Genomic DNA, 15,779 nt, shown 5'->3' on the forward strand with positions numbered 1-15,779 from the left:
GACGGGCGAGACCCGGAGGGGGCGGGGACTCGGGGCCGCGCGTGCGCGTAGTGGGCTCCTGGTTTCGGGTGGGCCCACGACTGAGTTGATCGCCTTGTTCGCGCGCTTGCGCGTGCCCTGTTTGTAGCCGAGAACAGGGCCTGCGTGTGGCCGAGCGTGTGTGGGCGCACGCGTGTTTGAGCCTGTGCACCATGATCCGAGTGGTCTATGGCTGGGGTGTGTCCGTGAGTTCCGGCCAGGTGGGTTTGTAGGTGGGTGGGATCCACGCATACCCCAACCTGTGGCCTTAAAGCGGGCGGGGGGCGGGTGTGGTCTGTGTGTGGATGGGCGTGCGTGTGTTTGAGTGGCATCCCTTTCCTCGGAGACGTTTCTTGAGCGCCTCCTGGGGGGCCTGGGCTCCTCGAGGCGTCCCGGCCCGCAGGCCCTGCCCTAGCAGTGGGAGCCCAGACCGACTTTCTACTAGGCAGTCAGCAAATGAGCTGTGTCTGTGGCAGCGAGCGCCCTGTGCAGAGTAAGAGACCACTAGGAAGAGGTGATATTTGAGCGGAGACCTGGAGGAAAGCCTGGTAGAGCGAGGGAAAAGTTTTCTGAGAAGAGAGAATTGCGTGTGCAAAAGCGCAAAGGAGGGTCAGAGCTTGGTGAGTCTGAGAAACTTCCAACTCCTAATCAACTTCTGGCTCCATACACAGCAGACTTGCCTTCTCTGGCATCAGCCCCTGCCTGCTGTTACCAACATAATGTATCTTCTAGGCCACCGTGATTGAGTCAGGATGAGCACATGACCCCAGTCTGTCCAGTCAGAGCCTGTCCTGGGACTTTGGATGGGACGATTAGAAAGGAGGTGGGCTTTGGGGGCTGGGGTTGCTGAGAGTTGATGATGGATGATGTGGCCTGCCTGGTATCTAGCCCCAGCTTGAGCTCCCTGCTCCCTGTCCCTCTACCCAACCCTAACTAGGCAGAATTGAGCCCTCCTCTGTGTGCCCCAGACCCTGGGTTTCCTGTCTCCTGAGAGTCCAACTCACACAAAATTGAAAGGTTTTCTTGTTCATCTTCCTGTGCACGCCCTGAGGACTGGGCCTGTGTAGTAGGCTCACCGTGGCCACCCTAGCACTCACAGTGGAACATAAAAACCATGTGTGGCCCTGCAGCCAGCCCTTGGGAGAACGGTTCGTAGGTAAGTGCCCCCAACTCTGAGATCTGTCACAGCCCAGATGAGGCCAGCAACACAGAGCCACTGGTTACATCAACTCTCAGACCTGGCCACCTCCACAAGAACACCTGGCAATTCCACAGAACCATAAGAACCTTGACCTCTTGGAAACAGGACTTAACCAAGAAAACAGATTGATGAAAAATAATAAGGTTATGTTCCCTATTAAAATGTCCATCACTGGGTGAACTACATGGCATCCTTAACATCAAGGTCTCCCCTGATACCTGGTCGGCCCCACCCTGTCTCATTCTCTGTTTTTATCACTACCTGATTCATATATTTACTTGCTTATTTGTTTATTGTCTTTCCCCCCACCAGTCATTAAATTTTTGCCCCTGCTCTATCCCCAACACCTAGAACAGTGCCCAGGATTAGTAGGTGCTCAATAATATTTGCCAAATAAAAAAAGTATCTGAATGAACTATGAGTCTTTGTGTTGCACACTAACTATGACTGGGCACCTTTACTTCATCCTCATGACAGCCCTACGGGGTAGGTGTTATTGTCTCCTTACAGATGAAGAATATGAGGTTTGGAGAGAGAAAGTGATTTGATCAAAGTCACAAGGTAGTGAGTGTCCCCAAGAACCTTAGTTTCCTTTACTCAAATTGGAACAAAGGATGAGAAATCCTGCTGGGCAGTGGCCCTCATCGCCTCCATCACTGTCTCACACCTGAGTGATGAGGGTTTAACCAGAGAAAGGAACTTCCTGGGAGACTGGGATTGGGGCCCAGTCCTGCGCAGTTTCAGAGCCTAGGATGCAAGCGAGGAGCCTAAGGACCAGTGGAATATCCAAACAGACAGCATCTCTGGCTGAGATCTGGTTTCAGGCAGAAAGATGAGAAAGCTGCACACAGCTCCTCAAATGAGTCTAGGGATGATCAGAGTGTCCAGGAGCAGGTTGGTTGCTCCTTTCTTGCTGATGTTTCTCAACAAAGAGTCAGCCATTGAAATTATTGAAACATACATATTTTTTTTCAGGTGGATCAAATATTTAAATGTTTTTTTTAAGTGAACTATAAAAATACTGAAGAAACAAAGGGAGAAGTTTGTAAAATCTTAGAGTAGAGAAGTCCTTCTGAGTATGTCACCAAACCCAGAAACCATAAGAAAAAAAAACATTTATTTACATTAAAAATAAAAAGTCTATGTGGAGTAATATTCCATTGCATATGTGTATTACTCAGCCATAAAAAGAAACAAAATTGAGCTATTTGTAATGAGGTGGATAGACCTAGAGTCTGTCATACAGAGTGAAGTAAGTCAGAAAGAGAAAAACAAATACCATATGCTAACACATATATATGGAATTTAAGAAAAAAAATGTCATGAAGAACCTAGGGGTAAGACAGGAGTAAAGACACAGACCTACTAGAGAATGGACTTGAGGATATGGGAAGGGGGAAGGGTAAGCTGTGACAAAGCGAGAGAGAGGCATGGACATATATACACTACCAAATGTAAGGTAGATAGCTAGTGGGAAGCAGCCACATAGCACAGGGAGATCAGCTCGGTGCTTTGTGACCACCTGGAGGGGTGGGATAGGGAGGGTGGGAGGGAGGGAGACGCAAGAGGGAAAAGATATGGGAACATATGTATATGTATAACTGATTCACTCTGTTATGAAGCAGAAACTAACACACCATTGAAAAGCAATTATACTCCAATAAAGATGTAAAAAAAAAAAAAGTCTATGTGGAAAAACCCACGATCAAAACCAAAACACAAACATAAAACTGTAACTGGCTACAAACAATGTACTTGCAAGTCATTTCAAAATAAAGAGCTGATTTCCCTAATATATAAAGAGCTCTCATAAATCAATAAGAAAAAGACCAATGGCCCAGTAGAAAACTGGGCACAAGATACAAAAAGACCATCTACAGAAAAGGAACTACAAATAATGTCTCTCAAACCTGTGAAAAGTTGGTTATCCTCTCCTATTAAGATAAATGGAAATCAGAGACTTCCATGGTGGCACAGTGGTTAAGAATCCTCCTGACAATGCAGGGGACATGTATTCGAGCCCTGGTCCGGGAAGATCCTACATGCCTCAGAGCAACTAAGCCCATGCACCACAACTGCTGAGCCTGTGCTCTAAAGCCCACGAGCCACAGCTGCTGGGCCCACATGCCACAGCTGCTGAGGCCCACCTGCCTAGAGCCTGTGCTCCACAACAGGAGAGGCTACTGCAATGAGAAGCCTGCATGTGGCAACGAAGAGTAGCCCCCACTCGCCTCAACTAGAGAAAGCCCACGCACAGCAACGAAGACCCAACGCAGCCAAAAATAAATAAATAAATAAATAATAATTAATTCATTTTAAAGAAGATAAATGGAAATCAAACTAAACTTGCATATTTTTTACTTATAGGTAAAGATTAAAAACTTTAATAATGGGCTTCCATGGTGGCGCAGTGGTTGAGAGTCTGCCTGCCGATGCAGGGGACACGGGTTCGTGCCCTGATCCGGGAAGATCCCACATGCCGCGGAGCGGATAGGCCCGTGAGCCATGGCCGCTGGGACTGCGCGTCCGGAGCCTGTGCTCTGCAACGGGAAAGGGCACATCAGTGAGAAGCCCGCGTACCGCAAAAAAAGAAAAGAAAAACAAACAAAACTTTAATAAAAAATTGCAATGGTCAAAGGATGGGGAAATAGACTGGTGCAAACTTCATGTAGGACAATATCTACAAAATTATTAATGTGTATTCCCTCCCCCCTTTTAAATTGAGGTGAAATTCACATAACATAAAATTAACCATTTTAAAGTGAACAATTCAGTTCATTCACTGTGTTGTACAACCACCACCTCTGTCTAGTTCCAAAACATTCTTTTTTTAAAAAATTATTTATTTATTTATTTTTGGCTGAATTGGGTCTTTGTTGCTGCACGTGGGCTTTCTCTAGTTGAGGCGAGCAGGGGCTACTCTTCTTTTTCTATGGATTTACTTATTTTGGATATTTAATATGAATGGAAGCTTAGAATATGTGACCTTTTGTGTATGGCTTCTTTTTTTTAATATTTATTTATTTATTTGGCTGCACCAGGTCTTAGTTGCAGCATGTGAACTCTCAGTTGCAGCATCTGGGATCTAGTTCCCTGGCCAGGGATCGAACCTGCGCCCCCTGCATTTACAGCATGGAGTCTTAGCCACTGGACTACCAGGAGAGTCCTGCATATGGCTTCTTAATATAACGTTTTGGAGGTTCATCTACCTTGTAGCATGTATCAGCATTCCATTCCTTTTTATGGCTGAATAGTATTCCATTGTGCATATATGCTACAATTTGTTTATCCATTCATCCAGTTGATGGATATTTGGGTTGTTTCCATCTTTTTTTTTTTTTTTTTGCGGTTTGCGGGCCTCTCACTGTTGTGGCCTCTCCCGTTGCGGAGCACAGGCTCCAGATGCGCAGGCTCAGCAGCCATGGCTCACGGGCCCAGCCGCTCTGCAGCATGTGGGATCTTCCCGGACCGGGGCACGAACCCGTGTACCCTGCATCGGCAGGCGGACTCTCAACCACTGCGCCACCAGGGAAGCCCCTGTTTCCATCTTTTGACTATTATGAATAGTGTTGCTATGAACAATGAATGCCTTTGACACAACAGTTCCATTACTAGGCTGATCCTACTAATATGCCCACACAAAAAATTATATGCCCACGCAAAAAATTGAAAACAATCTAAATGTTCATCATTGGGGGGCTAGCTACATAAAGTCTGCATATTTGCAGAGACTGCTCTGCAGCCCTCACAAGGAACAAGGCAGCACTTCAAAGACTGATACAAAAAGATAGAGGTATCTTATGTGAAAACTTCAGGTGCAGTATACAGTGTAGAGTATGCTATCATTTGGGTAAAGAAAAGGAGGGGAAGAGGAAAGATTTAACATATATATCTATATAATTTTTATTTATCCATTTATTTAAAGTGAGATATAATTGGCATATAACATTGTATTAGTCCAAGGTGTACAACATGATTTGATATATGTATATATTGTGAAAGGATTACCACAATAAGTTTAGTTAATATCCATCACCACAGAGTTACAAGTTTTCTTCCTTGTGATAACTTTTAAGATCTATTCTCTTAGCAGCTTTCAAATATACAATGCAGTATTTTTTTTTTTTTTTTTTTTAGCTGCATTGGGTCTTTGTTGCTGCACGCGGGCTTTTCTCTGGTTGTGGCGAGCAGGGGCTACTCTTTGTTGCAGTGCGCAGGCTTCTCATTGCAGTGGCTTCTCTTGTGGAGCATGGGCTCAGTAGTTGTGGCTCGCGGGCTCTAGAGTGCAGGCTCAGTAGTTGTGGTGCACGGGCTTAGTTGCTCCGCAGCATGTGGGATCTCCCCGGACCAGGGCTCGAACCCATGTCCCCTGCATTGGCAGGTGGACTACTAACCACTGCGCCACCAGGGAAGCCCTACAATACAGTATTGTTAACTATAGTCATCATGCTGTACAGTACATCTCCAGGACTTACGTATCTTATAACTGGAAGTTTGTACCTTTTGACCCCCTTCATTCATTTTGCCTCCACCTCCCACCACCTCCTGCCCCACCACCTCTGGCAACCACCAATCTATTCTCTGTATCTATGAGTTTGGGTTTTGTTTTTTGTTTCGTAGATTCCACGTATAAGAGAAATCAAGCAGTATTTTTCTTTCTCTGACTTATTTCACTTGGCATAATGCCCTCAAGGTCCATCCACATTGTTACAAATGGCCGAATTTCTTTTTTTATGGCTGAAAATATAAAATATATAGAATATATATAATAAATTAAACATGTATTCTATATAGTGTATAGACTATATAATAAATATATTCTATATAATATATAGATTCTATATTTTATATTTATATATATATATATACACACACATATATAAACTTTCTTTACCCATTTATTCATTGATGGACACACAGGTTGTTTCCATGTCTTGGCTATTGTAAATAATGCTGCAGTAAACATGGTGGAGGCAGATATCTTTGAGGTAGTGATTTTGCTTTCTTCAGATAAATATCAAGAAGTGGAATTGCTGGATCATATAGTAGTTCTATTTTTAACTTTTTGAGGAAACTCCACACTGTTTTCCATAGTGGCTACACCAATTTACATCCCCGCAACAATACACAACAGTTCCCTTTTCTCCACATTCTTTTGCCAGCACATGTTATTTCTGGTCTTACATGTTTCTGTTTTTGTTTTTGTTTTTTTGCTTGAACTTGCACAGAATACCCCTGACATCTCTGGAAGGATCCACAAGAAACTAGTAATATTGGTTGTCTTCAGAGGGAGGAACTGTTTGAGCCATAGTGAAATGTATTAAATTTTTTGAATTAAATCTAAAATAAATCTTGTCAAGAACAGATATGGGACTCAACAAAAGCTATTTTCACGGTGCATGAAAAAAACGTAGCATAAAAATCTTTTTCCTTTTTCTAAGCTTGCTCCTTCCCCCGCCTCCATCCCTCACATGCTGACTGAGTTAGCTGAGGCAAGGTCTCCGGCCAGGAGGGGGCAGGCTTGGGTTCCTTCGAGCAGTTGAGAGAAGGGTGTCAGGATAAGGGTATAACTGGAAAGTGAGGAGTTGCATGGCCCCCAGGGAGGACTCTACCCAGAAATGAAGACAGACCCACCCCAAGGAACCTCACCTACAACTTCAGGCACTGGAGACAGAAGAGCCTGGAGGCTTCTGGAGAGAAAAAAAGGTAAACAGAAGCCAATCCAAAGGCCTGGGAATGACAGGGGCACTGGATTTCAGCAGCAGCAACAGCCAAAAAACAATGAACAGAGCAGTCAGAAAGAATTCTGAGCCAAAATATCAATCAAAAGCAAAGGCAGGGCTTCCCTGTTTGGCGCAGTGGTTGAGAGTCTGCCTGCCGATGCAGGGGACAAGGGTTCGTGCCCTGGTCTGGGAAGATCCCACATGCCGAGGAGCAGCTAGGCCCGTGAGCCATGGCTGCTGAGCCTGCATGTCTGGAGCCTGTGCTCTGCAACAGGAGAGGCCACAACAGTGAGAGGCCCGCGTACCACAAAAAACAAAAAACAAAAACAACAAAAAAAGGCAGAATACAAACCCTTTCAGAATTGCAAGGACCCAGAAAATTACCGGGACCCAGTCATCCTTTCTTGGAAAGTTGTTAGAGGATGTGCTTCAGCAAAATGACAGAGTAAACCAAGAGAGTCAGGCTTGGGATCCAGGCAAGAGCAGAGGCTCCCAGGAGCCTAGGGAGCCAGAGGAGCCTTGGTAGCACTGGAGGAACACTTAGGTCAGCTTGGAACAGGGAGGATGGGATTGCCATAGAGCTCCACATGGCTCTGAAAACTTAAAATAGTTAAGCTGGGCAACAGACCACCTGTGACACCTGGCTGCCAGGAGCTTCTCTGAATACACCTAGAGGACAAGATCTTCATCTACCCAGGGGAGTCCAAGATGGTGAGTTTGGGGAATAAACTGTGTTTGCATTGTTTCCTCTAGTTTTAGACTTTAACAGCTTCTGAGCCATTGGCTGGTGGGATGAGGAGGTTACCCCACTGATAGAATTGGGTTTGCCCCACTCTGGGTCCCTGGTCCATTTCTGTCCTGATGACAGGTTGTAGCTCAGGTGTCCTTTGGAAAGCTTTCTCTGACTTCTCCCCCTCCCCCTTGCCAGCTGGATCAAGCACCATCCACCAGGACTTCCACCATCACTGCAGGGGAGCTCATTTCCATTAGTACTGTACTCCTGTGCCTAGTGCTTGGGGCCTGACACACATGGTGGGGTCAGTAAATTAGCTCCCAGGCTACCCTGGAACTGAGTCATTTGAGGGAGGGGCTGTTGGGCACAGCTCCCTGCCCCAGGAACCTTCTTCCTTGGGTGGAGGGAACTCCCAATGGGGCAAGGCTGGCCTCCTGGAGGAAGTAAGGCCTAGTGAGCATATGCTGGGCTTGGGTGTGGAGGCGAAGGTAGGGACTCCTCCTGCAGCCCTCCCTGGGCCCTGGGCTGTGGGGCCTCGGGGCTTTGAGTTGTCAAGCCTGCCTTCCTGGAGGAGGGAAGGGGAAGAGAAATACCCTCTGGGGGTTCTGAGTCAGCTGCACTGTCATAATGGAAACAGCACAGCCCTGGGTGTCAGGACACTTCCCCTCTGTGGGCCTCAGAGTCCTCCTCGTTATGAGATGGAAATAACAGTCCTGCATAGGGAGTTGGGCTTCAGTGACAGAGGGTGACAAAGCACTCTGTTAACATGCTGCTGACCCCGCTGACCCAGTGGTGGTAGGTAACCAGGAGTTAAGAGGCTGCAACATCTTGCCTCCAACCCAGATGAAAGTCTTTCACTTCCCTTAGGCGCAAGTCTGAACTCTGATCAGTTGGAGTCTTTTGGGGACCATGGATTCCTTTTGTCCATCAGTCACTTGCACTCTAGTGAGGCCCCTGCTGTCTGTCTAGAGAGGACATCTTGATTGGAGGGGCAGCTGTTTAGGAGACTGGCCTTGAGGGCGGGAGCTGCTTCTCAGGATAAGGAAGGCCAGGGTGACCACCAAGCCCCATCTGGGAGTGGAGGGTGCCAGGCCGAGTGGGTGAGGCATGGAGGTCTCCTGAGGGAACACTGTGCTCTGAGACTCTTACTCAATGTGTCAGTCTGACACCTCCAAGGACATCTTGTTCCCATCTTACCCTTGCGTAACGTCCGGGCCCAGCAAGAAGAGGCCTGAGGCTCTGCCATGGACACTGATCCAGCCCGGAGGCCCAGGTGTGCTCTCATCGACCCCTACAGCCTCCCTGGGTAGGGAGGAGGGACTTTTCCCTCTCAAAGACTCGTGCCCCTTACGTGTGGGTGAATGTCAGCCTGCTCAGGTTCCTGTGTGAGCCGGGCCAGCGTCTTCGTCTATCTAGGCCTCAGTGTTCTTGCCTGTAAAGTGGGGTTGATAACAGCGTTGGCTGATTAGGAGGCTTGAGGAGCCGGACGGCACCCAGGCCGCCCACAGACTCCGGGGCGGCGGGAGGTTGGGGTTTGGGGGCGTCACCGCCCAGCCGGCCCCGCCCCGCCCCGGCCCGCTTCCTCCTCCCGGGTCGGGCGGGCGGTGCCGTCGGCCCAGCCTTCTGCCCGGCGCCCCGCGGGCAGTCCCGGGCCGCTGCGCCATGTCCGCCAACTGGTTCCGGCGCCGCTTCCTGCCGGGGGGTCCGCTCCCCGCGCCGCGGCCGCCCCGGCCCCGCGCCAGCCCCGTGCCTTACCGGCGGCCCCGCTTCCTGCGCGGCTCAGGCTCCAGCCCCAGCACCGCCGACGCCTCGTGCCGCCCGGACGCCCGGCCAGTGCGCAGCCCGGTGCGGGGCCGCGCGCTGCCCTGGAACGCAGGCTACGCCGAGTGAGTGCCCGGCCCCGAGCGGCCCCCCTGCCCCCGACACTCCCCGCTCCCTACGACTTTCAATCCTGAGGCCCCGACCCCCACCCTGTGATCCTGCCTGGGGTCCCGTGCTGACCGAGAAAACAGGCCAAGCTGAGTGAGGGATCCCGCCTCCCCAACCTTGTGGATATCTCCCTCTTGTCGGCACTTCCGCACTCTTGACAACCTCCCCTATTCCACCTCAGGTCGGGAAGGACCTGCCCCCCTGGGGCTTTCAAAAGAGGTAGGGATACTAGGTAGAATTCCAGCGTTCTGGGCTTTGGAGACACCACCCCCCCCACCCCCCACCCCCGCACACACATCTCACCCTGGGTTATGGCCTGTGCAGCATTGGACAGGGATTCTGGCTGAGGTGGGACAGGGGGTAGGCAAGGAAGCCCCACACCTCCGCAGGCAGACTTGCCCTTACCTCCCGGCCCAGGTCAGCAGGTAAGCTCCAGATGGGCTGGGCCCTGAGTTTTGCTTTAGCTGTGAGGTTACTGAACAGTTAGCAAATTTCCAGCATTTGTTTGTCCAGGTGTGTGTCAGGGACAGCATGGGGGCTGTTACTCGAGGGAGGGTTCCTCTCTGTGTTCCAAATCTGTTCTCTGTGCCCATGGGGGCATAGGTGTGTCCCTAAAGGGTCACTGATCACTTCCTGGCCTCAGGATCATCAATGCAGAGAAATCTGAATTCAATGAGGATCAGGCGGCCTGTGGGAAGCTGTGCATCCGGAGATTTGAGTTTGGGGTTGAAGAGAACCAGGAATGGCTGACCTTGTGCCCAGAGGAGGTGAGTGCAGCTGGGCCTGAGCCCCTTTTACAGGCTGGGGCCAAGACTGGGGCCAGGACTGTAGACTGAGGTTCTTGCCCTAGTGCCCTACATTCAGCCAGGGGACAACTGGGGAGGCCAGGCAGAGCCTGACGCCAAGCCCTTCCTGTGCAGTTCCTGACAGGTCATTACTGGGCACTGTTTGATGGTCACGGTGGTCCAGCTGCAGCTATCCTGGCTGCCAACACCCTGCACTCCTGCCTACGCCGGCAGCTGGAGGCCGTGGTAGAGGGCATGGTGGCCACTCAGCCCCCCATGCACCTCAGTGGCCACTGCATCCGCCCTAGTGACCCCCAGTTTGTGGAAGAAAAGGGCATTAGGGCAGAAGACTTGGTGGTCGGGGCTCTGGAGAGTGCCTTCCAGGAGTGTGTGAGTGTGACCTTTGGCTGGGAAAGGAGGGCAGGTGTTACCCTCAGGGACCTGAGGGACTCTGGGTTGTGGGGTGTCCCTGCACATGATGGTGATCACCCTGGATCTTTGGATTGGGAGGACAAGATTGGGTTGGTTGGTTTGTTACTAAACAGTTATCATAACCCCACCCATTTATCCAGCGCCTACTATATGCTAGGTGCTTTTACCTGTATCATCTTGTTGCACACCCTGTTGGTCCTTGGTTTCCCTTCCTCACTGTTTTGAATAGGACTTCTCTACCTCCAAAGGGATATGTCTAGATCTCCTGACCACAGGGATCTTGGAGTCATAGCTAGACTTTGCGCTGGGACTGCCACTGCTTGCTAGTGGGGAAGTAAACTGTAGGGTGAGGGTTGGGGACAGTGGTATGCTGGCAGTACAAGCAGCAGCTAAAGTAGCCTTGGTTTGCTCCAGGATGAGGTGATTGGGCGAGAGCTGGAGGCCTCAGGCCAGGTGGGTGGCTGCACAGCCCTGGTGGCTGTGACCCTGCAAGGAAAGCTGTATGTGGCCAATGCTGGGGATAGCAGGTGAGTGAGCCCAGAGGGTGGGTAGGGTGGGGTGGGCAGACAGGCAGCAGAGGCAGTGGGGACAGTGAAAGGGGGAAGTCGAGACAGAATTGGGGAAGATTGGCTGAATTGTGTACTTAGCATGTGTACTTAGCATGTGTTGAGTGTGAGGGCGGACAGCAGATGCCAGGGAGGGCAGAGACCTCAGGGGCCAGGCCAGATGGCTGCGGCTTTACCCTGCAGGCCTTAGGCAGTCATGGGGGCCTTTGAGCAAGGGATTGTTATGGGCAGAACTGGCCCCTGGTGGTTGGAGAAGGGGCCGGCAGGAGGGAGGCTATGGGTAAGGATGGAGGCTGCCCCACAGACTTCTCTCTCCTCTAAAACCTCATCCAGGGCCATCTTGGTGCGGAGGGATGAGGTACGGCCCCTGAGCTCTGAGTTCACCCCGGAGACTGAGCGGCAGCGGATCCAGCAGCTGGTAGGTGCCCTTGGCAGAGGGAGGCTGTGCAGCCCCAACTCCTGGGCCACCAGAGGGAGCCTGATCTGAGCATGGCCTCCCTATTCCAGGCCTTTCTCTACCCTGAGCTTCTGGCTGGTGAGTTCACCAGACTGGAGTTCCCTCGGCGACTGAAGGGGGATGACTTGGGGCAGAAGGTTTTGTTCAGGGATCACCACATGAGCGGCTGGTGAGCGAGGTGGGGTTGGGGGACACAGTGGGGAGAGCCCTGGGGTCCAGGCTCAGCTGTGTGGCCTGGGGCAGTCCCCTTCTACCTGGGCAGGGTGGGCCCTGTGTTGGGGGTGGTGAGGTGGTAAGTAGGGCCTGGGTTGATACTGGGTTTGCTCCTGGTAGGAGCTACAAGTGCGTGGAGCAGTCGGATCTCAAGTACCCACTGATTCATGGACAGGGTAGGCAGGTCAGTGAATGGCGCCTCCAAGAATCTCTCTTAAATTGCCCCCTGTAGAGGTGGGAGCTCCTTTGTCCCTTGTGGGGAGCTTTAGCTGGGGTCCTAGGTACTGCTCCGAGGTCAGAGGGTGTTTCTCCCTCAGCCCAGGTGCCCAGGGCCACAGTCCACCTCTTGTGTGCTTTACTTGTACATTTGCTGGGGCTGTTTGCTGTCACCTCATACCTCCCTTGTCTCCAGGCTCGGTTACTGGGAACACTGGCTGTCTCCCGGGGCCTAGGAGACCATCAGCTCAAAGTCCTGGACACAAATATTCAGCTCAAGCCCTTCTTGCTCTCTGTCCCACAGGTGAGGGGGCAATAGCCTACACCAGCTTCTATCTGCCCAGAAAGGCAGACTACGCAAGGTTGGCTGGAGCTGGGAAGGGAGCCAGTGAGGAAACCTTAGGCTTAACTTGCAGGTGACTGTGCTGGATATGGACCAGCTGGAGCCGCAGGAAGAGGATGTAGTTGTCATGGCGACTGATGGGCTCTGGGATGTCCTGTCCAGTGAGCAGGTGGCACGGCTGGTGCGGAGCTTCCTCCCTGGCAACCGAGAGGACCCACACAGGTACTATAGCTGCTGGGGATCTGCCTGGGCCTGAGTTGGTGCCAGCAGAAACACCAAGAAGTCATGGCTGAGAAGACAACACTGCAGATGAGTCCGGCTAAGAACAGTTGGCCAGGACTAGAGCTATCTCAAGCTTCCTGGGGGTGACTGTGGGTCCCCAAAATCTCTGAGTCCAGACACCCATGGTCCAACCTGTGGCCTTCCCAGGCTTGTGGCTTGCTTGGCCCCACAGTTAGACTGCATTGCTTGGGTCCTCAGTGTTCAGCACTGTGCAAGTTCTCCCTGAGGGCTGGCCTTGCCTCTTTGCTCTGGCCCCGAAGTACATCTGCAGGATGGTCCCCACAGGTTCTCGGAGCTGGCCCAAATGCTGATACACAGCACACAGGGGAAGGACGACAGTCCCACACAGGAACGGCAGGTGTCCTACGACGACGTCTCTGTGTTCGTGATTCCCTTGCACAACCAGGGCCAAGGGCGCAGTAGCCACTGAGGATTCAAACATCGCATCCCAGAACCACTTACGGGCCGGATGCATTGTGAGCGTCCACCATGGTCAACAGCAGGTCTGCCTGCCCCACCCCCAGACCCAGCCCTGACCCCCCAACCCACTTCAAGGGAAGCATTTCTACGAGGCAGAACTGGAAGAACGCAGGGAGTCCAGCTCCCCAGGTCCCCCTTTGGCGGGCAGGGAAAGAGCGCTAATATCAATAATGTCTGGCAGAGTCACTTTACAACTTAGGAATCCATGTAAGCCTCCTCAGATAGGATCCTTAACAGCCCACTATATTATTCCCAGATGGGGACAGCTGGACTAAGGGCATTGGCCAAGGATGCCAGGAAGGGCAGACAGCCTGTGCTTGGATCCAGGTCTCTAATGCATGAATGTCAGATTGTCTACTCAAACAACCCCCCAAAGCCCATGCAGTGTCTTATGGGAAGCCTCGTATCTGCTAAACAGCCATCTTGAAGCAGCCCTTGGAGAGAGACCAGTTCAAGTCCTACCCTGCTCCCCTCTGTGCTGGAGGAGAGGCACAGGCCCAGGGACTAAAGTTGGGGGAGAACTAAGGGCCAAGAAGGAGCCCCAGAGTTGGCTGAGTAGTGGATGCCCCGATTACTGCTGCTGCCTCTAGCCCAGTCTCCCGATTGCTCCTCTCTGGCTCCAGCCCTGCCCTAGGCTGATGCCTCAACAACACCGTTTTGTTGTTCCCCATCACCTTCCTATTAAATGTTTGTGTGCAGAAGAACCCTTGTGAATTGTGAATTGCTGTATAGCTTGACATTACAGTATACCTTTTGCTTTTTCTTGTTCCCTTCTAAAAAAATCACTCTTAGCCTTAGCTCCATCTTACAAGTTTGCCTATAGTCAGCATTGTGTTTTCTCTGGGGCGTCCCCAGTTCGCAGCTTGGGGTGAGCCCCAGTGAGAGAACTGCTGCCCAGGGAACAGAAAGGAGGTCTCCACCACCATCTGTGGGCTCTGGGCTTGAGGTATCGGAAGGGATGCCTTGTTTTTTTAAGGCAAATTATAGTGATTTTAGTATAAAGTTTATAGTAAATTTATAATAAAGCTAGATTTACCAACTGGAGACAGCAAGTCAGTTGGGGCTCCAGAGCTTGCTGTTTGATGAGTAGCTTAGTTCTTCATGTTCCTCACAAGACTGTTTTTATCATCCAGCACTTGCCAAGGCTCAAATGCTCAGTGTTTGTTGAATTATTTGTTGAATTTCATGACCTCAGCCTTTCCTAACTCTTCCCTGATCTACTCCTACTTTGGTCTACAATTGAGATTAATTCTTACCAGGCAACTCATAGCCCTAAACTGCAGCCAGAAAGGACAAGGGCCAGTAGGCCACAAAACTGATGGTTAAACTTGTTTATTTAACACAATGGGGAGACTTTCAGACCTCCTTTCCTGCCCATTAACTCATTTTAGACTCTACTTCCTGCATGTTCTCTAGGGAAGAGATAGGAAAAACTACGAAACTACTCATTTTTTACCTAGTCATATTCCATAGCCCAGCACTTCTGGGCCTACATCTGTCCGCAGCTGGTCCTGAGAAAATGTGGTTGGCCCCAGAAGCTCTGGGCAGCCTCTCCAGGACTCTAATTAGGCAGCTGGCAAGAACAAGAGTGTGCCCTACCAGCCTGCAGTTTTACTTCCTCTTTCCTCAGCAGTCCCCACCCCCACCACTCACCTTCCTTCCCCCCGCACCCCAGCAAAGCGTAGGCAGTATCCTGAGCCTGCCAACCAATCACCCACATCAACTACTGAGCCTGCTTGCCCCAAGTCTGCTTTGCTTTCCTTCTGATCCGGCCCACTGCCTGGTCTTGCTCCTCACACCACCAGGCTGAAACCCAGGGAGTGGGCAACAGTGGGTCTCTCAACTGCGAACAAGCCAAACTGACAGGAGTGACCACTGCAGGGGCAGCCACTGACTTACGTGTTCATGTCTCTCAGCAGAGCCAAACGCTGCAGTAGCCCTCCCACCAGGCCGTGAGGGGGGGACTCTTCCTGCTTGGGCAGTCGTGTTGAGAGCCTATGCATGGCCTACCACTCACAAGCCGGGACGCTCCCTCTGCTGACCTCCAGAGTCCTTGGCCAACCTCTAATGACCATGCGCAAAGTGGCAGGCCAAAGGTGTTGCAGCTGAGGATGCTACTAGTGAGTTATCAACTCACCGGCCAGGCAATGGGTTTACAAGCAAGTGGCCAGGCCTTCTGCCAGAACTGGTACAGGAGCCTCAAAGGCACCCCACTATCCTTGCCCCCCACAAACCAGGGCCTAGGAGGATGAACCTTATTCCAGCTAGAGGCTGCCAATCTGATCAAGGGTTGAGGTAACAGTGGGGGATGAAAGGCAGCCTGAGGTACATGCCAGATGCAGTCTTTGAGGATCTCAGGCCGGCCTTTTCCTGGTCACTCATTTCTGGCCCTATGGCTGCT

The 15,779-nt window shown here is 51.1% G+C and overlaps 1 protein-coding gene across 5 annotated transcripts; it reads left to right on the forward strand.

Moving 5' to 3' along the window:
* The first annotated feature begins 8,488 nt into the window (after positions 1-8,488).
* On the forward strand, positions 8,489-15,013 carry PPM1M (protein phosphatase, Mg2+/Mn2+ dependent 1M). Of its 5 annotated transcripts, none has more exons than XM_079933536.1 (10): positions 8,489-9,561; positions 10,248-10,371; positions 10,525-10,779; positions 11,236-11,348; positions 11,721-11,805; positions 11,895-12,013; positions 12,178-12,241; positions 12,470-12,577; positions 12,690-12,838; positions 13,305-15,013. In XM_079933536.1, exons 1-10 carry the CDS (start codon positions 9,338-9,340, stop codon positions 13,432-13,434), a joined length of 1,371 nt encoding a protein of 456 aa, XP_079789662.1. In that variant the 5' UTR covers positions 8,489-9,337; the 3' UTR covers positions 13,435-15,013. The 5 variants fall into 5 exon arrangements, with proteins under 5 accessions (XP_079789662.1, XP_079789664.1, XP_079789663.1 ...); XM_079933538.1 differs by having other exon boundaries at positions 8,490-9,561; positions 13,635-15,013; XM_079933535.1 differs by having other exon boundaries at positions 8,493-9,561; positions 13,184-15,013.
* The last annotated feature ends 766 nt before the right edge of the window (positions 15,014-15,779 follow it).

This window comes from Stenella coeruleoalba (assembly GCF_951394435.1).
Source record: "Stenella coeruleoalba genome assembly, chromosome: 10".
NCBI lineage: Eukaryota > Metazoa > Chordata > Mammalia > Artiodactyla > Delphinidae > Stenella > Stenella coeruleoalba.